A 24,657-nucleotide genomic window follows, 5' to 3' on the forward strand; every position below is an offset into this window, starting at 1 on the left:
GTAGTTGTTTGTCACTGTGATAAACAAGCAGCACACACAAAGTTCTTGTTTCTACTTTTGGGGAATTTGGGGAAAATTATCTAAATTCTGTGAAGGAATGACAGGGAAATAATTATTATTAAATATTTTTAACCACAGTATTTTTAAGATACATTGTTATTGTGCTTTTTTTTTTTTGCGTTACACTACCTTTTCTCAGAATTTGTAGTTCACAGACCTGAAACCTCATTTAAATCTTAATCATTTTTAGCAGGATGTGTGAGACAAACAAGGGTGTTTATGTTGAGTGACCCATGGAGCTCTCAGAGATATAAATCACAAGAGCTGCTTAGCAGATCCTTCCCAGCTGCTGCTACAGCCATGTTCCAGTACAGCCAAAACTGCTGCTCTGTTTTTAAATTTCAAATTGCATTAAGTACAATTGTAGCATCTGCTTCCTCCACTGATTTTCAGCTTCTTGGCAAATGAAAAATCAACATTTTCTTTTCTGATTCAGTTGGTTTCTTTTAGATAGTTATTAATAGTTTTTTCTGATATTATAGCAAGACCCTTTAATGCAGATGCCCTTATTATTTATTGATAGTAAGTATCCACTTATATAGTAGATATCTACTGTCATATAGTAAATATGACATATAGTAAATATCTACTGTCTTTTTGGTGTGAATATTTCTGCAGAACAGGATAAGAAGATTATATTTAAAAAAGAATGTAAAAAATCTTTTTCATATGTGTAGCACAACTGGATTCCTCTTAATTATTTGATCATTTTAGCTGCACTTTGCTTATTACCAGATTCATATTTTGTGTTAAATTGCTTTTTTAGAGATGATTTCTTAAAAATTTAATTTAATCTTTGTTGAGAAAATAATTCCATCAGTTTGAGGATAATTATAATGGTCTGATTATAGGAATGCACAGCTCCATGAGGCTCAGGCAGGCCCTTCAGAGGTGAACTGGTGAATTTAGAAGCTCTCTGGAGCTCCTCTGTACTCATTAGAGATGCTGCCAGAGACCCTGCAGTGTTCAGCTGCCCCATGGCAGAAATTCTCCCTTGTGGAGAGGGCTGCTTGCTTTTTATCTCCACCTTGGGCTGAACCTGGGCCCAAATCCTCATTATTGTTGGTTTTATGTTGTCCCAGTGCAGTGGAACAACATAAAATCAACAATTATCAGTGTGCCTGGATAACTCACACCAACCTCTACTTGGAAGATCTGAAGCTGTTAATTACCTTTTTTTGTCCCTGAATTATTTAAAAATATTTTAAAATAAAAATAATAATATTTTAAAATAAAAATAATAAAAATATTTGAGGCGCTGGTTATATTAAATGACTATCTGAGCAGTAACTGCTCCAAAGCAGGGACTGGAAGTGCCAAGTTCAGGCAGAATTTCAGAATTTTAGGAATGAAAATTTAGGAATTTTAGGAATGAATTTTAGGTGATGCACACCCAGAGGTACAGTGTGACTTCAGGCTGCCCATGCTGTGAGAGTTTGGAGGTTACACTCAGTCACAAATTAATGAAATGTTGGTCATGTTTCTGGCTGGGAAGCAGGGGAAGAACCTACAAAAATCAAATCCCACATCTAAAGCCATCAACAAATTATTGGGGAGGCTGAAACAGGAGACTGCAGAGAGGAGGAAAAGCTTTGTAGCGCTCTCAGCTCTGCTTTGTCTCAGACTGTTACAGATTGATGGGCACTTAATTTCTGTCTCTGCAAATGCTCAGGGTTGGTTGAGGTTTTTCCAGCTGTGTCTCCTGCACTGTTGAAAAATAAATTCTTGTAAGAAACCACTGGGTTCTGGATGAATGTATTGAGTCTCTTTCATTATCAAAAATATGTGTGTAAAAGCTGTTGCTGAGGTGATGGGGTTTTTTACTCTCGGTATGTATCTATTTCATTGTGGGACAGAAGATTAGAGACAGTGTGCAAAAGCTAAGATCTTAAATGAGGGAAAATGAGAGAAAAATCTAATCTAAGCTAATATCTTAAATGAGAGAAAGCTGAGATCTTAGATTTTCCCCCTGTAAAATCTGCTGTTACAGTTTCTGCACTAGTAGTGACATTTCTTTTTCTAAAATACATTTTTATTTTCTGTCTTTGCCTTGTTCTCCCATTCACAGTTTTGAAGGGTTGCAGAACTCAAGTCAAACACTCTCAAGGCACTGGAATGCATTTGGTGCTTTGATACTCCCCAAAGACTTGCAATATGATGGAAGACATGAGGGAGAGATTTAGGCTAAAGTTTGCTTTGATTTCCTAAAGAAAACATTCTACTATCGCAGCTGTTAATCAGATAATCAGAATCTGTAGTTTAAGATCTGATCTAAATTTTCTCTCTTGCCTTCTCTAAAGGGTAAAAGTCTATAGGGGGAGAAGAAACCCACAAAATAAATATAATTTATATTGGAATAAATACAGCAAGTTTGCATGAATATTTAATATTTCTCCTGTGGGTCTTTTGCATGTACATTAGCACACAGCTGAACTTCTCAAATTCAAAAGTGATCTCCTTCCCTGCAGTTTGATGCTTGTTTTTAAGGTGCTTGTATTTCTTTCATTTAACTGAAGGTCATGTGTCCCCCACTTCCAAGTTGCATAAAACTTTTATAGCAGGAGCTTTGATATGAAAAAGAGAATCAGCGAGCATTAGAATGAAGGATTTGTTACCCTCTCAGATAATCCTGAACACTCAGAAGTATTTCATGTTTCTCTCTCCAAATACCTGCATTTTAAAATTTGCTGAAGCTGAGATTTGCCAGGAGGTTTACTCACATTTCAGCTGAACATTAGTTCTGGGAGCTGGTATGTAGAAAAGTTTCATGTGCTGCATTTAATGGGAATTTGTTTTCCTCCTTTCCGGCACTTTTTAGGGAAGTTTGTTCATTGTGGACAAGCATCATGCACTTTAAGAGCAGAATAGTTTTATTTTTTAGCTTCACACCATGCAGGGAGATAATTTTGTTGTCTGTATTGTCATCTGTTAAATGTTAAATCAATTTAAGCTAAATCTATTAAATCAATGTTAAATCTATTAAGCCACAAATATGAAAGACAAATTCAGTTTTCATCTTGTGAAAATTCAAAATGGCATGGCCACAAGTCAAATGGAAGGGTAATTTTTTTTTTACTTAGTTTACATCAGCATTGATCAATGTTGTTTCTTAACAGATTTCTTGTTTGTTCTAATCACAATTTAGAACCTGCCAATATGACTTTAAGCAGATTTTCTTTATTTTGTAGTAAAACCTCAGCACAAACAGCAAGCCAAGAAGACAACCTCTTGGTGCAGAATGCTTTATTTTACTGCATGGAGTCATTGTTCCATTGTAAATACTTGACTCTTTAAATACTGGAAAACCTCCAAGAATTAGAGAAACTTTTTGTAAAGACCACTTTTAGTAGCCTAAAAAAAAAAAAACCAAAAAAAACAAAAACCAACAAAAAAGCTGTAAGACATGCTAAAATCATACAGGCTGTTTCCTTTGCATGCAGCTATTGTTTTGGCTTCAGCAGTAGGTTAATTCATCGTCATTAGCAGGGAAAAGCTCTAAAAACGTCCAGAAGAATGGTGCTCGCTCTTGGCCATTCAGCTACAAAGCAGAGATATTCAACACTGTGGTCGGCCCTCAATTATCCCACACAATGGGGCTGGCAGGAGCTGCCTCCCAAAAAGCAAAGGCACAGCCAATTCAATCCATAGGAATTGGACTAGAAACCCAAAGTTAATATATTTGCTTGTAGCAAGTTTGTAAACAGTTTTGATTTCAGCGGCAAATTTTAAGGAGATGTAATAACCTGGGTAAAGAGCAGCCTGGTCTTGTCAGAACCCAAGAAATTCCTCTGGCTGCCCTGGAGGACTTGAGACCCTGACAGGGAACTCAGAGACCTTGGCACAGAGTTAAAAACACCTGTGCCTTTGATTTAGCCCTTAGAAAAAACAATTACCAACCTTATATGAAGATTCACAAGCCACGAGAGTTTAAGCAGAATGATAGTTAATTTGTTACAAGATAGAAAAGTAGAATTTTGAGGTTTTTAGAATGGGGGTTCAGAAGCCAAAATGGAGGGATTTGGGGATGCCTTGTCTTTCTTCTTTCTTTTTCTTAGCTTCCATCTTCTGAGTGATGTTGGCATTTTTGGATTGGTTTAGAGTAGAGACAGACTGTCTCACATAGGTGATAGATATTGGGAAATTATTGTAAATAATGTACAAGTAGTTTTTAGTATAAAAAGATAACACCACCCCAAGGGCAGTCAGTGTGCCACAACCCAACCTGCTGGACAAATCTCAGTGAGTCAAAGAAAGAATATTATAGATAACAACAAATAAACAACCTTGAAAACCAGAACAGAAGAATCCTGACTCTTTCTTCAGCTGCTGGGCTAAGAAAAGAGATTCTCTGACACATCTTGGAGTCATCCTGACCACAGAGACTCTGAGATGCTCTGTGCTGTCTTTACCCAACATTTCAGTCTTTGTGGGGCTCTGCTGCAGCCAGAGATGTCAGGAGGAGGTGATGCTCTGCTGAACACACCCTGGCTTTCATTTGAGGGGGTGGTTTCACTGCAGAGACTTGTGTGGTATTTTCTGGGGTCCCCGTTGAAGGGAGGAAATGAATTTGACTCCATGTTTTTAGAAGGTTAATTTATTATGGTATGATATGGTATGATATGATATGGTATGATATGATATGATATGATATGATATTGTATTATATGGATATAGACAGAAGGTTAAAAGATAATAATGAAAAACTCTTGACTCTCTTTGCAGAGAGTCCAACACAACTGGCCATAATTGCCTAGTAAGTAAAAACAATTCACATGCAACTAATGAAGCAATTACTGCATTTTAAAGCAGCAAAACAAAGGAGAAGCAAACGAGATGATATTGTTTTCCTTTTTCTTTGAGGCTTCTCAGCTTCCCAGGAGAGAAATCCTGGCAAAGGAATTTTTCCAGAAAATATGACAGTGACAGACTTGGTATGAAAATTTTATTTCACGTAGGGAATGTTATTTGTAAAAATTTGATATTTTGATATAATGGTTGTGTAGCTGTAAAGAGGACTGCTGTACTTTTCTGAAAGTGGATGTCCTGGTGAAAAGCACTGGAAGTGCAATAAACTGTCAGGAACCAGGGAGGTTGTTACAGCAAAATTCAGCTTTTCTCTCCAGCTTTCCTCCCATTACTGTGCCCTTTGCAGTCAGAGAAAGCATCATCTCCCAGCTCCTCTCACTAGCTCTGCTCTGTGAGATATTCCAGCCTTCAAATCCAGAGGAAATCACAGGGAGCTGTAGGTCATAAATTGTCCAGGAGCAGGAATACCTTCTTGGAGGTGCTGAATGCTCTCTGCTTTCACTGGCATTAGCAGCTCTCCTGACTCTCTTATTCTTTTTGATTAGTTTTGTTGCTCAGTAGAGTTTGGGATTTACAATCCTAAATACCACTGATTTTCAGTCAGGCCTGCCCCAGAATTATTGTGTATACACCAGCTTTTATGCACAGAGAGGCAAGGTATGGTTTATTTCAATAATCTGCTTTTTGCTGCGCTGGATTCCAGCTTCCTTAGAGAAGGATTTTCAGCTGCTCTCAGAGCTTGCAGTGATGAGGTGACACAAATAACTTCAGTTATTTGTACAAGCCCAGGAACGGGTACAGCAGTTCAGTGCAATAGAAACCAACTGCATGGAATCCATTCCACACTGGCTGCTTGGGTTCCTAAAAGCTTCATAAAGCTCATTGTAGTTATTTTCTTTTGAAAAATCCTCTTTACCCACATTTTTTTGAAGTAGGAAGAGTCTTTTTTTTCTCTTCCCTGCCCTCTGTACCTCTTCTCTCACACTAACAGACACAGACCTGATTCTGGATGTAAACCTGGTACACCTCAGTAACAAGGTCCTGGTACATTTATTGCTGAATTAATGCACAGGTATTTTAACATCATTGCTTCAAGGTCAGGAGTGATGCCCTTCAGTCTGTGCTCTGCTTACAGAATCACTGTGGCCCTCCCCATGGGATTTTTCTCTTTTTTTCACCTTCTAATGTGTCAATGTGTGCCCCTGGATATTAGAAAGCTTCATTTGTCTCAACAAATTTGTCTAATCATTGTGTCTAATCTCATTGTGTCTAATCCTTGATTTGTGTGGATATAATTTTGAGAAATGCTGTAGCATGAGTAGAATTAAATGTGTGGAGTGTTTTGGGGAATTAGCTCCTTGCTTTGGAAAGCCTTTGATTAAATGAAATCTGTTGCTTTTGTGAGTGCCTGGTTCCCCCTGTGTGTCCTGCATGATGTCTGATATGATAAAGTTGTTTCACCATCTGCATGTCTGCTTTTATCACTGCTGTTAGACTTTGATTTGCTGCTTCAGGAAGGAGAACTTTCCTTGAAAAGTTACTGTAAACACACAAATGCCTTTCCCTGTGTTGGAACTGAAATTTTGCACTGAATGCTGGCATGACCTGCACTGAGCATCAGTGGGAACCAGAGTTCCATGTGCTGCTGACAGCTTTGAAACACAACAATGAAAGTCACTTTATCAGCTCTTTGTGTTCTTTAGATTTATTTTCAGAGAATCTGTGTAACACTTGGATGTAATTCGATAGCCAAATAGTGAACAAGAACAAAGCAGTTTCAATTACTTGCTACTTGATCCTTGGAATAAACCCAGCTAGTTATAAAAGTTCTAAATAATTTAGTAAATAAGATGCTGAAATAGGAATTTGTGCCCATCATCTAGAGATGGATTCCATTTAGGTTATGACAACACTGTTCTTCAGGAATTCAAAATCTGAACAGATTTATACCTTCATCTTCTGATTTTTAACATGAAATATTCAATATTTAGATTTTTTTAACAGTATACAGTGTTCTGTAATTAATAACAAGTATTATTAATAAGCATTAATCTTTCCATCCAGCTGTGTGTGAAAGGTTCACAGGTCCAACCTGGTCTCAGAATACTGAATTAATTCCTCAAGGAGGTCTGGAAACCCACTGGTGTTCCAAGGTGACACAAGACATTTGTTAAGCACAGTTGGAGGATATTTCCAAGAAAACTAAACATTGTTCATGGCACCATCATTCAAATTCTGCTTTTGATTGATTGTCAAGTTAAGACTAGCATGTCTTCTTTGTTCTCTTGTTCCAGTCCATGCAATCTAAAAGATTTATGGATAAAATATGGAGTGTCAGTCTCACAAAGTGAGAAGTTGCAGTTTTTATCACAGAATAAGCCAATTTGACCATTTTTAACGCCTTGGCAAGAGTTTATGACAAGAATAGACAAAAAAGAAATACAGAGGAAACTTTCCCATCAGACTAAACCAAGGTGAAATACAGAATTTCCAAAGTGCAGAAGGTTGCGGTTATTTTTTTTTTTCGCTTGAAGATAAAATTTCAAAAGCTCTGGAAGGTGGTTTTCAGAAGTTTGGCAGATGCCTCAGTGTTTCAGAACAGTTGTTAGTGTTTTTCCTGGCCAGTTCTCCTCCCATCAGAGTGGGTATTCAGAGGATGCAGTTTTATGTTTCAGCTGGACTCATGAACTGTGGGCAGTGACCAAAAAGGGAGGGCTTGTTTTTCTCTCCCAAGCTTTTCCTTCCCTCTCCAGTGTGTCAGTGGTATTGCTACTCTGACCCCACAGTGAACTGATTCAACCAAGGCTGTAGAAAACTAACACTAGAAACAAGGAAAATAATGGCTTTTTGCTGATGTGGTGCTCTGATCCATCCTGGGGTCAGGACAGTGCCAGGGCTGTGGCTGGGGTGTGCAGCCAGAGGCAGGATGAGTGGGAGAGCCCTTCATTAATGTAAATTTGGTGTAAATGTAGATTTCCAGCAGTTTTATCAGGTTAAAGATTATTTCTGGATCATCCGTACTGCTGCTGCTAAGAAGGGTTTTGTTGTCTCTGCTTGGTGCCCTGTTTTCCTACATCCTCCTGCTGATTTCTGGTTTGTTGGATCAGGAGATTCAGCTGAAGACCAAAATAACAACAACAACAAAGAGAATTTCAGCTTCACAAAAGTTATTCTTACATAGCAAGGGACAAGGTAGTGTGAATTTGTCCTTTGTGACAGCAGCATAAATAAATTTCCTAAAGTCAGTTTTGATGTTGCACTGTAAGTGTTCGTGTAGGAAAAGTTTATTTGCCAATTCATTGACTCTCAGCTGCTGTGCTGTGCAGGTTTAAAGACCTTCTTGAAGGATAAGATCTGAAATCATGTGTGGCATCGTCAGTCTCTGTTTTGCCCATGTGATTCTCCTCTGGTGTCTCTGCTGAGATGCACAGTGAGCCACAGAACACTGCTGGATTTAGGAGAGACATCAGTGTGTGCAGTGTGTAATGGTTTGCTGTAAAATCATCATCTGTGTTAACATCAGTGCCTTTTGGAAGTTTTCTCTTAAATTTTTCATAATAACAATAACAATAATATTAATAAAATAATTATGTTTATCATAAAATAATATATTGTCATAATATAGCTAACATAATATAATAAATATTAATATATTTAATATTTATTAAATCTAAATATAATAAAATAGTTTGACAATGTAGTTGTCATAATTATAATAAATAGAAATATAAATATAATAAGACTTAATAAATAATAATATAGAATTATTTATTATAAAATAATCTGTTCTTTCTGGTTTCACTGAAGTGTCTGTGTCAGTGGAACACATTATCTGGGACATTTGGGACGGATGCTCTTGGCACTGTGAGCACAGCTGATGGCTTGGAGCTCCAGCTCTGAGGTGAAGTGCATTCCTGATCCCTGAGGGACCTGGCAGCTCTGAGGAAAAGCCATTCTGGCCTCTCTAGACACATTTCACAAGTACCCATGGGCTCAAGACTTTCTTTTGAAGTTTTTGTTTCTTTCAGAAATGAGATTCAATGCAATGCCCTCTGGCCTGGCTTTTCTCCCTGCTGCTGTTTTCTTTTGGGATTACTGTTTGGTCATTGTTTGGTTCAGTCCATACTCAATTGCCCTTGTAATTAATGTGGAGCTAATAACCATGTGCTGATAATCAGGCTGCTCTGCTTTTCTGGGGTTGGTTTGACTCTTTCAGCTCCCACTGACTCTTGGGGGGACACTTTTACATTTAACACCTCTGAACTGGAATATTTCAGCTCGGGGCAACCTGCTGATGAGTTAAGACACATTAGATGATAGGATTGTTCTGACTAAATATGAGAGCCTAGAATTGAAGTTTCTGGATGAAAATGAGTCACCCTAAGATCCCTTTAGGGACAGTGAAGTTCTGTCATTGTGCTCCTGGAGCTGCTATGCCGTGTGCTTCACCCTGTAAGAAAAATGGGAGTGGGTCATCTGTCAAATTTAGATTGAATTTCTAATTTAATTAATTTGGACAATTGATTTAAATGTCTTTATTTGGTTTTAAATCCATGTTTATCTGTGGAAATGGAAGTGGCCAGACATAAGAGTTTGTGGAGCTCCCTCAGGCCAACATCAAGAGGAGCACCTTTAAAATATAGAGGCTGAGATGCGTGTGACAAATGTACACTCTGTTTGAGAACTTCAGATGCACAGGAATATCAATATTACCACTGTAGCATGAAATTGTCAGCTTACAGGATCAGCACTGTCATTTGATTGACAGCAGTTGTGGAGTTGGTCTTTTCTTCGTGCCCCAGGGTGTGCTCTGCAGTTCCTGTGTCTCTGCTGGAAGCAGGCACAAGCACCTTGTGTTTGACAAGTTCAGTCTCCCCTTTGCCTGGATACTTCATCTTGTGCAAAAAAAAACCAATTTACCTCCTGTCATCCACATTCTGGCTTATTTCACAGTTGTATTTGCAACAAGTTTGTTTAAAGCTTCAAAGACCCATTTGTATAGTTCTTGGCTGTCACAAATGAAGAGATGAACTTAATAGTTACTCCCTTTTCTCTACTTAAAGCTCTTCCTTTCCAAAAACCTTTAATTGTAGGTACCCCTGGGTAGCAAATCCACAGTACTCAGGTAATGTTTAAAACAAATTGTATTTTACTTGTCCAAGCTTGATTAGGATTTAAGTGTCTTTGGCAGAAATAAAAGATCAGTGAAAGTTCACACTTACTATATGCATAAGGAATATAAAATGGGAAAAAAAATCAATGCTCAGGAATTGTAGAGTTCAGTTTAAGAACTTGAACTTTCTGTGATTCTTCTCAATTACTTCATTTCCACATTAACATCATCATTATGGATAAAGTGCCAGCTCCAGTATAATACTCTAAATTTGGAAAAATGTTTTAAGTACTCTGCACACGTTGCAGCTTAGGGGTGAAGAGAAGGTCATGGAATACGAAGCAGGAACCAGACTCACCTTTTGGGCTGTGGCACCTGCGAGATTCTGGTACACACTAAGGACCTGCTAAATCTCCAGCACTGGCTCTTCTCAGTGCTTGAAATTGCTGAGGGTTAGACATAGGCACAATTTCAGGTGAATGTGTGAGGTCTGTTTGTTCCTCAGCAGCTGCTGGGTTTGGTATTTTGTGAACTGACTGGATTTTTATCCCTCTTTTTTCCCTAGGTGTTCACCTCCCACGGGCCTACTGTGATCATGCCAACCTGGTTCTGCTCTCGGGAATGGTTTTTCCATGTGGGGAGGTTTGATGAGGGTGGAAAGGTGAGTGGGGTAGGTGATCTGGAGTCCAGGAGCCATCCCTTTGTTTAACAACCTCTATCTGTTGTTAAGGAATAATAGGGAAGGGGTGTAGATGAAAACAGCTCTAAAAAACCTAGGTCATACCATTTTTAAAAAAAACAGTCCCCAACCAACTGAGGTTGTTTGGGAATAACCCTCGTGATGGAAGGACCTGCCTGAGGTTGACGTTGTAACACATCTATTGGATGTGTCAGCAAACCTGGGAAAAATAAAGGTTTTAGACATCCAAGCTCCACTTTGTCCCTGGAATAGATGCCAAAAACAGGTGAGCCCTTAGTTTGGTTCTGAGCAGGGTGAGGTTGGTTGCTGAAAGAAACTGGGAGGGAAGAAAGGTGAAGAATGGCAGAGGGACAAAAGTACCTTCACCTAAGGGGGAAGATTTATATCCCTGAGAGGAAAAAAGAAGGGCCATAAAACTGTTACCTCAAAAACTCATTTATCCACCTGTCCTCTTGTCAATCTTAGTTCTTGTGCTTGTCCTTGGGAGATTTTAAGTAGCTTCTGCTCAAGGATCAGGGCTGAGAGGTTACAAATTCAATCCCAGTGGTCTCAGAAGTGTTTTCCCCTGACAGATAGGTGTTCTTTGTCTTTATGAATTTCCTGTATGAGTTCAATTTGATTGCTTTAAGCTCATCAGTGTGTTTGTGGAATAAAATCCCTGGATGTCTGTTAGCAGTATTTATTGTGGTAGTTGAAATATGTTGGCAAATAGATCTAATTTAAACACATTTGGATCCATTTTGTGTGGTTTGGTTCCGAGAGGTTTGGCTTCCAGTGGTTTTGCTGAGATTTTAGGGCTAAAATGGGTGGTTCTGATTTTTTTTTTCCCAAGCTTTCATTTATTAGCACTCTAAAACAAATCTGCTAAGGCTATTTCCTATTTAATTATTTAAACTACAACAGATGATGATGATGATTATTATTTTTATAGCTTTAAAATGAAGCCCTTCAGTGCCATGCAGTGTGTGTATATATATACATGTGTGTGTATGTATGAGGATATACAAATATTATTCTTTGGGCTGCCAAAAATTATAATTATAAGGAGACAGCAGACAGAGAACTGAATTGTTTAGAGCAGTGAAAAGATTTGCCCTTAATTACATGGTGGGTGAGTGGAAGAGCTGGGAATGGTGCCTGGCTCCCAATACAATCTACATTTGCTGACCCATGCTCTTTATTGCTTTTTCATTATTATTTCTTATCATTGTATTTTCACTCTCTGAAGGATGTTTGACTTCTTGAGCGTTGTTAGTAAGCTCCAGAAAGAAAGCAAGCAAGTTAAAGCAGCAGCAACAATAGAACAGCAAGCCTAATGATAAAGTTCAAGAGGTTACGTTAAATAGACTATTGTTCTGTGCTTTCTGCTTTTCATTTTGGCTTTTTTTCCTCCTTGTTTTGTTTTTATGAGTTGGGTTTTTTCTGTTTTGCTCTCTCTGTGTAATTGTGTAGGAGCTATGCCACTGGTTATTCAGCTGTAGTACACTGACAATCTTAATCCTGATGATTTTTCAGCCACAATGCATGATATGTCCTTCCAGTTTGAAGAATTACCAGTGATAAGTTGAACTTATTGTTTGTCCCTATTGTGAGGTGTCCAACATGTCCAAGCTCAGACTCTGGCTGATGCAGAGGACCTTCAGAAAAATACCCTAAGAACAGGACAGACCTGAACAAAGCAGTGAAGTCAAACCTTTGTCTTCTGTGGGTTTAGAGGACACAAAATCAAGCCTTAAATCTTGAGCATTTAGTGTTACAAAGTGTTTAGCATTGCTCTGACTCGTTCATTTTCATTTGAAAAGAATCCTTTTAAAAGGAAAGGAAGTGTTTCTGTGTATCAGCAGAGCTGAGAATACTCTGAAGGGTTTCATCCCTGTAAGTTCTGACCTGAGCCAGGATCTGCATTAATCTGATCACTTCCATCTCCATTTTTGAGTTAGTGTTTATTAATGAGGCTTGCCAGTGTCACATTGCTGAAAGTAAACACAGAACAGGCCAACAAATCTCCGTGTTTTGGCCTTCTCCATTTGCTGAGCTGTTTCTTGCCAAAAAGCTGCATTTCTCATTTGAAATTAAATCCAAACACCTGTTCTTCGTATTTCAGTGCTTAGGAAAGAATGGAGGGTAATTCTTCCATGGGAGAAATTGTGATTTGATGTTGATGGTAACAGAGTGGGTGGAGTGATCAAATACAAATAGATGTGCTATGGTGTCATCCTTTTTTTAATCCTTTTTTTATTCCAGATAGATATGTCTCTCTCCAGTCATTCAGGCTTTAGGTGAAACGGGTTTTTTCCATTTTTTTTTAATTCAGTCCTTTCTGATCAAGCTCTGCATTTGTTGGAAGTGTATTCCTTTTAGATCCAAACAAAAGAATATCTTCATAAATGGTCTCTAAGAACCTGACAGGTTTTATATATTAATTAACTAAAATAAAAATATATTAATTAACTAAAATTGTATCTATTAATTAGCTAAAATTATTTATGCAATCTCTGATAAATTATAATAAAGCAGGAGTACTGAAAAGATTTTAGCAAGCCCTGATGGTGTTCTGAGACTGAGATAGTACGATGGAAGTGGTCACAATCCTATAAAGTAACATTTCAAATAGTATCCCCTGCTGGAAGAAGAGTCACATGATGAACCATATTTTTGACTTATTTTTTTTTAGGAAACAAAAAGAAAATTATATTTTCATCAATTTTGGATAAAGAGTGCAGTACTTCCTTATTGCAAAAAGTAGCAGCACTTCCTAAACCCTTCAGAATTCCCATTTGACACTTGGTGTGTGACATTACCATGGGTGGCTTTGCTGCTGGAGTTTTTGGTGTCTCCTACTAAGTAGCACCATTGTTAAAAAGTAATAACCGTGTCCAAAAGCATCACAAAAAATTGTGCTGAGGAGAAAAATGCCCATGTTCTGGTCTAATGTGAAAAGCAGATTTTAAAGCTGTGTCATCTGTTAGAGTGGGGAACTCCCCAGTTGTGTGCAGTGGGAGATGAGGTGCCTGTTATTAGTGAAGAAAAGTTATTTTTTCATGTGTCTGACAGAAATGCTGAGTACAAGGAGAGCTGTATAAATGAGCATTGCTGCCCTGCATGCAAGGGTGGAAAATTGCAGTCTTGGCTCTCTCCAGGCAGAATTACTCTCCACATCACAACTGTTACGAGCCAGACTTGTCTCTTTCTCTAGAATTTTACCACAACTTGGTTCCAAATTTCCTGTCACCCCCGTGTTTATCCTTCCTTTTTAAGTGTATGAAAACTGAAAATGGAGTGACAGCCTTAAAGTTCTGAGCTAATCTCAAAGTGTAAACAGGGGGAAATTATTCTTAATGAGGCCCAGATGGAATCGTGCATTGTAAAGCACCAGCCTTTCTCAATGTATTCTGTGCCTCTGAACAAAGTGTCTGGAGCTCAGTTTCATTCTATTTTTGTGATAAAAGGTCACAAAAAACACGAACTGAGGAGGTGTCAAAATACCCCTTTGAGCACAGGAGACTGTAGGCCATGTGGAAAGCTCTGAGGTAAATGTAGCTGTTAGGCACTCACTGATGCAATTTTCCACATTTCCCTGCCAGAGCACACAAATGTCATTCTGTTCAGAAAGGCAAGTGGTTATAATAATGCCTGAGAGGTAAAAGGCCAAGTAGGAATTTGGGTTTTTTGGAATGTGAATTAAAATACTCTCAGTCTGTCAAATAAGCTATCAAGATGATGTGGGGAAAATTGGGATAAAATACAGGCACTACTGGGGTTTTTTTGGTTTGTTTTTGGCTTGAAATAGTTAAGGCTGAACAGAGATCAATATTTGATGTAAAAAGCAGAGAAAAAGTGGTGGAGCCTGTGATTAATTACACTTTATAAGCTATTTGAAAATTCACCCCATACCCCATGTCTAATTATATTTTCTGCTGGTCTGTTATTAAATATCATTTACAATTTACCACCTCCCTTCCATTTGACTTCCCCATCATCTTTGTTTAACTGCGTTTCTCTGTGCCAAGACATTTGGATGAAAGCAACCTTTTGGAGTTTCCTTTAACCTGTTATTTCCTAAACAATAAAATAAATCCTAATGGGCTCTGGGTCCTGTAATCAAGGCAAAATGATGGAAAGGCATTTGGATGAGAGCCAAGAAATGAAGTGACAGATCTGCAGAAAGGGAGACTTAAGAATATCTTGGATAATCCTGTAGAAAAGCTATTAATAGCTATTTAATTCTTCCCATTCACCAGTTTTAGGCTCCTCTGAGGAATTAGAGTGATTTTTTTCTGTCCAACAATTACCCTGATGGTGCTGACTGGTTTACAAAATATTGCAGCCCAGTTTTCCTTGATGCCCCTGACCAAAAGGGAGGACCAAGCTTTTCCAAACCTGAAAGCTTTTTCCCCTGTGGAATGATGTACTTCTCCTGTCTTATTTGTCATTGCTGTTTATTATAAATGCATGTATTCATGAAATAATGGTAGATCTCCCATTTTCACCAATCAGACTTCTCTGCACAGGCTAAATCTCCACTGGTTGTGCTGACAAGGATCTGCCACCTCTGGCAGAGTGCCTGTGAGCTGGGACAGGGCAGGGGCTGAGACAAGGCTGGATAGGGATGGGTGAGGAAGCTGGGACAGATTGATTCCGGTTTAGCAGTAAAAGGCAGCTTTTGTATTGTGGTGGTTTCTGTCCAAGTGAGCAAATGAAAGGACTTTCAGCCTGAAGTGCTGCTCTTGGTCATCCCAGCACGACCTCAGCAGGTGTTCATGGTTACAGCATTGCACAGGGCATCACTTGAATTAAAACTCCTCCAAAAATTGCGGGAACGTAACAAACCCCTCAGGGAAACCTCCAGGCTTTGCCCTGGAAAGATCCCTGCTGATGCTCCTCATCCTTACTGATGGTGGAGGTGCATGAGTTGTAGCCAGAATTGCTTGTTGGGAGATGCTTGAAGCTCTTTGGAAAATGTTGAGGTGGCTGCAGTCAGAGCACAGTTTGCTGCCAGGAGTGAGAACAGTGAGCAAGAGAAGGATCATAGATAATTTAGTTAATCCCTGAACAAGGAGTTATTTTAACTCAAGTTGGGGTTCTGCTTGACACCCCATGGTGTATAAAAATCAATCCCCTCATCTGTACAACCATCAGCACACCAAGCAGTACCTGCCCAAAATACTGGGTCAGCAGAAACCCTTCCCCAGTTCAGTGGGAATGTGAAAAAATGAACTATGATTTTGCATTTGGCTGGTTAGAGCAGAGCAGGGGCAGGCTGTGCTTTTCTCTGGGAGCTGTAATTAGTTTATGCCTTTTTGCAGCAGAGGATGTGGGGTTGGGTTTTGCCTATAATATGGAAAATTCTGCATGTAGTCCAGTAACATGTAAACTGTACAATTTAATTGTATTTATTATTGCTGAAAGCTATTGATGTGGTAGCCTATTGCTGAAATGCTGGGTTAGTAATTGATACTTTTAGCTATGGATATTCATTTTCAAAAAATACATTAAAATATCCCTTTAGTGGTTAAACAGCTTTCTCTTTCAGAGCTGTGTTGTTTCACAAAGATTCCTGGTGTTTAAAATGCCATCTGGATCCAATAATAGATCTCAGCTGGGAAGGAACTCTTGTGTTGCAGCGAACTTACACGCTCAAGAGCCGTAGGAAGTCCCATCCCTGCAGGATCCGTAACACAGTCAACATTTTCCTCTGAAAAATGCGTGGCAGTGCTGCTCCTTTGTAATGTGAGAGGCCACTGCTGAGCAGTGCAAGGCACCTGCTCCTTCCTAGGCCCGAGTGCACTTTATTCCTGAGAGTTTCTGCCACTTAAAGGAAAGAAAAAGAGCCCTTGGAACCAAACAGTGTTTTTTGAAAGATCCTTTTCCTTCTGGAGGAACTCTTCTTAAATATACATATTAACAGTTGTCTAGAATAATGTAAATGCTTGTCCAAAAGAGAAGGAATTGCTGAGATTTATGTGACATAATCATAGATCTGTATCGAAATCTGGCTCCTGCAGCAAGCTGATATCTGCTGCACTTGTGCCCTGGCACATGGCTCTGTGTGACCAAAAAAAAGGCTTGAACTTTTCTGCTGGCTCAGTATTTCTCTTCAAGTCCACAACAAGGAAAATATAGAAAGGGCTACAAGATAAATGGAAAGAAATTGATTTTGTGTTTTTCTTGTATTGGTGACTGTGGTTGCTGGCTGCCACTCCAGCTTCCCCCAGATTTCTTTTGTGGCTTTCAAAGTTGGTTCACAAAAGCATAAATTGTATCAAGTTGTCTAAAAGTTTTCTTCTGCATTGCAGCTCTTAAACCAGAAGTCAGACAAATGCCTACAAGGACGATCAATAGGTGCAGATGAGCTGCCCTTAGTGAGCAGAAGCCATTTAATTCAGAATGTGAGAATTCAAATCAGTGTCACACATGAACCAGGGTGAGGCCAGGAGCTGCAGAGTCCAGAGCTTGACTGGATTCTGATTTCTCCCAAGATTCATAGGCTCAGCTGAGTGGCCTGGAGTTGTTTTCCAGGGTTCAGAGAGTTTTTTGTCTCATTTCTCTTCCACTCCCACACCCTCTGGCTACTCAGCCTGGTGGGGATGAGAAATAGTCACTGAACTGTATTGCTCTCATTACTAGAGGGCCAGTCCAGCACTCTAATTAGAGAATCTCATTTTCTTAATTATGGAAGAAACTCAGAAGCTGTAGTAATAGGGGAAAATTTCAATTAATATATTTTTTTTACTTGTACTCTTATTATTTTTCTGTGTTGAAATAGAATGGTTAAAGTTGAGGTTTATGACCTGGTTATTCATATGTGTCATAGTGTCTACAGAAAAAAAAATATTTCAATCTCCCCACCTTCTTTTCCTTTAAAATTTTGTCATTTTATCTTTCAGCTTTTTGTTGTTCCTACACTTCAATGTTTTCTTTGACCCACCAGTTTTATAAAAGGGAGCTTTTTAGTCTGCTAAAAACTATGTGACCTTTTAAACACTGTATTGTAGGGAAGAAATATCTATTTAAACATGAAAGAATGAAATGTTCTAGTATTTCAAGAAGTTATAGCTTTGCAAAATATAAATGAACACTACTTCTTTTACCTTCTGTGGAGGACTTTAAAGGTGGGTTTATGCTTTCATATGGAAATGGAAAACAGAAATGGAAAAATGGAAATAAGTTCTATGAGCCATATAATTGCCCTTCTGACACTGCATCACTTGCATGAAGATTCTCTGATTTTTAAGTGGAAAATGTTGAAATGGTTGTGAAATCCCTCATTTTTCCTAGAGCCTGCCAGAGCCACAATTGCAGGAGCTTTTATCCTGTAGTGTTTTCAGCAGCAGTGGGTGCAATCCCATAAGGATGAATGCACCATGGAAGGAAGTTTCAAAAAAAATTAAAAAACTATTTTCAGATGTTGCCTCATTTTGAGGTTGCCTTTATTGCAGTTTTTATTGAAGCCTGTCATTATGGGGCCTGAGTCACCTTTCCTAAGTAGAGACCAGCATTTGTATGACAGCCAGAGAAAGAAGGAGAATTCCAGTAAAATGAGAAAAAAAAAAACCTTCTCAAGTCACTGATCCTTTGCAGTACAAACTGTTTGGTTACATGGAACTTTAGGCTGCACAAACTGTTTAGCAGCTGGGTCTCTCTTTCTTTTGGATTCACCTGCACCAAGCTTGAGATCCCTGTCAAAATGAGATGATGTTGATTTTTCCACCTCTGTCCTTGCCCTTCATTTAGAAATAGCACTTCTCATTCAGCAGCTTTAGCTGCATTTATTTCATGACCCATTAGAGAAGTTCATTGGGACATACAAAACTAATAGTATAGAATCAGAGATGGACTTGGGTTGGAGCTTAAAGATTTTCTTGTTTCACCTCCAGGACACTTTCAGGTTGCTCCAAGCCCCATCCAACCTGGCTTTGGGGAGTCCACACCCAAAATTTATGAGTAACAATTCTGTTGAACCATATTCATTTGGCAGAGAAAGAAAACACCTTCAGATGTAACTGAATACTGATCTAATAGCTGTTTTCTGTTGCAGGGTGTCCCAGAGGATTTGTTGTTTTTTTATGAACATCTCCAGAAGGGTGGTGGAGTCTTTCGAGTGAACCATTGCCTCCTGCTCTACCGGTACCACCCCCAGGCTGCCTCTCACTCTGTCCTAGAGTAAGCTGTGCTTTCCAGGAGAATTTCAAAGTTGGTTTTATTTTGGATCATCAGCAGCAAAGATGGTGAAACTGCATTGGGGTTTTTAATTAGGATTTTTAATATGTAAAAATTTAATTCTCATGTTTTTTGACGTATGAACCATAATGTAAAAAAAAAATGTTGAAATGTTGCGGCCTAATTTCAAAATCAACTGCCTCAATATTTAAAAAGTAAACAGAAACTTGTAATACCAACAAAAATGGTCTTTTGAAAAACAAAAAAGAAGAACCAGACCAAAACCAAACCTTTAATCTGATAATGTGCTGTCTTTACATATATTATTTTCTTATTTTAAAGGGTCTAAACCACCTAAATCAGATAACGAGGTTTGAAAAATCCCTGAGGATGTTTAGGAGTAATTATCTCAGGTGCTTCCTTGTAAGCTGCTTTTGTTGCCTGCTGCCTTTCCTGGGCTGCTCAGCCCCTAAAGGAGGTGTTAAATTGCTGATTCCTCAACGTGCTGCAAGCTGAGCCAAAGCTGTTCCCATCTCTTATGCATTGACATTAATAAAAAATTACACAGGTTGTGCTGTCCTTTAGGAATCCCATGCCAGAATCACAGTGGTAATTAAGTAAGCTGTTTGCTTACTGATTAATGATATGAGTACACTTTTCCGACAGTCATGTTTGTAGAACTTTGTCGAACTGACCAGCAAAAATGAACATTTCTGGGTACATTTTTGTTACCATGCCTGTATTGTTGCATTGCTGCACATATTGTAAAACAGGTAAGTCCCAAAAATAGCCCACTCATGGTTAATGTCACTACAGATCTTCATAAATGTGAATATCTATATAAAATCATTTAACTATGGGAAGGTCATTCAAGCAAATAGTACATATGATTTTGATTTTGCAAACAAGCATGAGATAAATTATTTTCCATTTTATTCATGTTGAAATGTAAAGATTTCTCTTTTTTTTCCTCTTTTACTGTGTGATCCTTTTGGCAGTTAGTGACCAACTTTTCAGCCACGCATTATGGGACGCTAAAAACTCTTGGAAGCCTTTTGCTTCTATCTGTGGGAAAGCATCTAATTCTTGGAAATTAATTTGTTTTGAATTTACTGCAAGCTGTTGCTTATTCAGATCTCCAAGGCTGTGTGGCACAAGCACCCTGAATTACAGCATCCTGGGGGAATGTGGAAATGCTGTGAGCTCTTTCAGATGTGCAGGGTGCCTGTCCAAATTGGCGCCTTCCTTGTCTCATTCTAAGAAATCAGGAGAGCTGCTCTTCCTCTTGGCTTCCTGCTGGTACTACTGGGGATGATATTTGGTGTGGCTTTCCAAACATGAGGTTGTGCAACAACTCCTTGTCCTGGCTCATTCCCTTGTTTGTTGCCCGAGTTCTGAAGGGTTCCCGGTGTTTGTGTCTGGAGACCGAAGTGCACGTTGAGCAAAAGGAGATTAATGGACTCATCACAAAGTTGGGTCTTGCCTAATTTGCCTCTTGGTCATTCCACCTTATTTAATGCATGTTCTGGCTTTTCTAGAAGCCTTTTTTCTTTATATGGTGTGTTTTGTTGAGCAGTTTTCTGTGGTGTTTTGCTTTTTGCCATTGGCCCAGGTCATCTTTAAATTTTGAGTTAGCCTAGACCTGGATTTGGAGGTAGTAACTCACCAGCCAAATTAATATCTTGTCTGAGATCAAAATGATGTTTGTAGGAAAGTTGATTTTTTTTTTTTACACTATATACCTGGTTTCAGTCTTAAAAACCATAGCAGGACATTTTTATACAAAGGTGCATCATTCATTCTTTCCAGCAAAGACAACAGTCACTCGTAGCCTATGATGGTTTCAGTTTATGTGGGTGTCTTTCAGAACCTTCCAAGGGGAAAGAAGCCTCACTTCATTTTCAGACTTCCTAAAATATGTGTAAAACTGCTTGGCAAGTGACGTTTGGTTCTTTTATTTCTTTAGTTAGGACGTATAATTGTAAACACTCATGTGCTTTAGGTCATTTCCTATGATTCGTATCCTTCTGGAATACATATCTGGAGTTGAGAATATCTGTGAAGCAGGAAACTAAATCTTATTTGCATTCTCCCTTACCCTGGAGGCATCAGTCTGCATTATTAAATGTTTTGGGTGTGTGACAGAATCTGCATGAAGTTCAGTGTCTGTATTTAGATTTCATTGGGTGCATGCAGACATATGAATGTTCTCATTGTCATTTCATCCAAAGTCTGTGGTGGATACCTGCTGGATTTTGAGAAACTCCTCTCAGCTAGGAATTCACAACACAAAATCCTACTTTTCATATCTCTTGGATCTAAATCACTTTATTTGGTGTTGTACCCTAGGGTTGTGTGTACTCAGTGCTGCACAGCCACATTAAATTGATGTGAGACCATAGCAGAGTTTAGAGTGAGGAATACTGGAGTAAGAAAGTCTAATGTATAATAAAAACGTGTTAAAATTCACAGATTATTATCTTGCTAAAGGGGAGAGAAAGGAACTGTATATGCAACAATACCTCACTGTGAGATGAAAGTGAGCTTGGAGTGAGGTGAGCAATAAAAAATTGCACTTGTCTTTAGGTAGTGCAGCTCATGAAGACAGGTGGTTGGGGCATGCACTAATCCTTGGAGCAGTTTGCAAGTGTTTAGTCAAGACAAATTTAATACATGTGGAAAAGAGGGTTTGTACTTTCTGTCCAAGATCTGAGCAATTCCCTCTTACACAGAAAAGGTGAGGTGCACCTTCAGTAATTTCAGTTCCCCTGTGCTCAGAACGAGCATGATACTGCTCTGCAGAAATAAGCAGAATTACATAATCTATTGAAAACATCTGGTTTCAGGCACTGGAAGCTTCCAGTGTTATCTGAGCGAAGAGGAACAGGCATTAGTGTGAAACACACATTTGGCTGTTTCAGAGGTGCTCTGAGGCCAGGTCTTGGATCTGTGGTGAGCACAGGAATGTGAAGTTCTCTGGTTTATCAATCAGGTGAGGTGCACCTCGCATCCAGAACTCTCTTACCCTGCCATCAATAAAAGGGCCCTGGAAGAGGATGCTCACTTGGGCAGCTCCTCTTCCTGCCTGGTGTTACCTGAGCACTGTGCAGGGCCAGCACAGGCAGAAAAGGTCAGATTTATGGATCTATAGTATTTCTGTGGATGGCAATCCATGCCTAAAATTCCAGCACTGTTCAGGATATTGGGCTTGTATTTCTGCATTGCTCAAGTACTTGTACATCTGTCTTTGCTCTGTGGATTCACTTATGTGGCCTCGCTGGGGGAAGGAGGGGAAAGGCAGTGCAACAATATGGCGAGGTTTGACTGAGCTCAGACATTAAATCATGTTGCTTTTATTGTCATATTATCTTTCATTTCAAAATAGGAGTAGAGCAGATGTTTCTTGACTCCTGTATTCAGTCAGTAGGGTCACCACACATTTTTAACAGAGCTCCATTGTTGCATTACTTGGGTGGATGGTCTGGTAATAACTACTTGGGGCTGAGGAACACACGGTGTAGTCATTCTCACCCTCTGCATGAATACCCTCGTTTCACTCCTGCAGGATTTTGGCTCCTCTTCTTCCTCCCAGGCTCCATAACTGATGAGCATTGAGGGGCCAGGGCAAGTGAGATCTTAGGAAAATTATATAAGCCTCAAAAATAACATTTCAAGTGGAAATACTCCTAACATTTCTTTTACAAAGTTGTGACAACAAAATGAAAGGAATGGGGGAAATAATGTATTTCAAGATTTGGGGTCAAGAAAGAGCATTAGGATATGGGAACAAATTTGTACATTGAGAAGAATTTTGTCCCACCTTCTGGCTGAGGAAAATCTTGTGAACTGAATACAGGCTTGGACATGGTGCTAAAGGCTGCTGCAAATTGCTTGCTCTAATCTTTTGTGAGATGGGTAGGAGAAGCTGTCTTGATTTGGAGTTGATGCAGAGTAATAATACCTCCTAGGTTTTGCTGGTGGCTGTGAATATGTAATAATGCATAATCTGAAAATAGCTGTGAGAATCATCTCTGAGTAGTGGTTTGTACAACTTCTGGATCGTTTCAGGCATTTTCTTTAATTACCCTTTGCACGTTGCTGCAGCTCCTGTCTGCTGCACCTGCACTGGCTGCTGAAGGATGGGAAAATGGCATTCCCTTATCCCTCCAGGCAGGAATCCCAGTTATCTCTTCTGGAAACATCAAAAAAAAAAAAAAAGTGGCAACTTAGGTGAACCGGAAACCTGAAGGGAATAACCGAAACTCTCTCCTTTGACACCTGTAAGCTCCCTTCTGCCTCAGCCTGTGGGATTGTTTGTGCAGAGGGAGTTCTCACAAAGATGAAGCCTGTGAGTGTCACTCTAAAAAGCTCAGTCCTAAATTCCCCCCTAAGTTCTGTGTTTATCTGGTATCTCAGCTTGCACTGTTAAAAGTATTTCAGGGTTAACTCAAGACTTCAAAGTGTTTGATAGAACTTAATTTTTTCATTGAAAACACACAATATGGAGGTGTGAGTGCCACTGTGATATTTTATGAAAAATCCCTTCGCCGGGATTTTTCTCCTGAGAAGCTGAGAAGCCTCAGAAAAGAAATGTAAACAATAATTATCTGATTGCTTGGAATGGGGTTTGGAGGTTGCTAACCAACAGGTGCATCTTTGGTTGGTTCCATGTGAATTTTGTTTAATTAATAACCAATCCCAGTCCAGCTCTGTTGGGATTCTGGTCAGTCACAGGTTTTTATTATCATTCTTGTCTATCCTTCTGATGTCTCCTTTCTCTTTCTTTAGTATAGTTTTAGTATATCATTTTCTTTTAATATCATGTCAAATCAGCCTTCTGAGAACTTGGAGTCAATTCTCATCTCTCACCTCGTCTGGGGACCCTCGCAACACCACAACCATGTGAGCTTCAAATGCTTTTCTGTGGGCATTGTCATAAGAATGCCTCATAGTGATGCAAGAAAAACATCCCAACTGCTGGGTATACTGGCTTTGTTTTTACAGCAAAGTACATATTTAAGAAAGTTTTTTATTGTTGGTAAATGAAGCTGTCAGACAATATTCTTGTGGTTGAACAACAACCCAATTAATCTGGAGTTTAATACCTTTCATACCCTTTTATTTCAGAGTGTAGTTCTCTTACAAGTTTTGCCCACTTGCTTTTCCAGGATAACATTGATAGGTGAGATGAGTCGGTAAATCTCCTTCAGTCTGAAATCTTCATGTGTGATTAACAACTCTGAGATTTGGTCTGATTGAATTTTACCTCAGTGGGGCACTGAGGCTCTCATGGCCTGGACAGCAACCACAAACTGTCTGGAAGAACCAACACTGCTGTGCTGGGACCTCCATCTCCATGAAAATAAAAACATCTTTTATAAGCCTGGAGGTAGATTGCAGTGTTTGCACTGCACCTAGAAATTAGTTACAAGTTCTTTTCATGCCTTGTAAGGCTGCCTGGTTTTTTACTTTAGTTTCCTTAATGATGTAAACTCAAGTGGAAAAGAAACTTGCTAGTGCCGCTCAAGCCAACAGAAGAGATTCTGAAGATCCTTTGGAATGTAATATGGTGTTATCCTTCTGAAGTCACATTTCAAAGGAAAATCACTTTAAAAAGCTTTCCATTTATGTGCAAAGCAATAATCTTCCTTTTTAGAAGCACGCAGAAGCTCTAAAATGTCTAGTGAAGTGATCCTGGAAAAATACTTGACCTTCATATTTTGTTCCTTAAACTTTCCTTTGGGACTGCAGTATGCTCTCATGAACATGGAAAAAGGCAAGTGTCAAAGGATGCCAGCAGCAGTTAAAGCTTTGCAGC

General features: G+C 39.1%; 1 protein-coding gene across 1 annotated transcript in view; it reads left to right on the forward strand.

Annotated features, from left to right (window-relative positions):
• B3GNTL1 (UDP-GlcNAc:betaGal beta-1,3-N-acetylglucosaminyltransferase like 1) overlaps window positions 1-24,657 on the forward strand; it is a 98,665-nt gene that overhangs the window by 61,519 nt on the left and 12,489 nt on the right. Inside the window, exons 6-7 of the mRNA XM_031060012.1 lie at window positions 10,545-10,640; window positions 18,718-18,842. Coding sequence (XP_030915872.1) covers window positions 10,545-10,640; window positions 18,718-18,842 — 221 coding nt within the window. The remainder of the gene's footprint in view (window positions 1-10,544; window positions 10,641-18,717; window positions 18,843-24,657) is intronic.

The sequence above is a fragment of the Geospiza fortis genome, unplaced genomic scaffold (assembly GCF_000277835.1).
Source record: "Geospiza fortis unplaced genomic scaffold, GeoFor_1.0 scaffold244, whole genome shotgun sequence".
In the NCBI taxonomy this organism is placed as follows: domain Eukaryota; kingdom Metazoa; phylum Chordata; class Aves; order Passeriformes; family Thraupidae; genus Geospiza; species Geospiza fortis.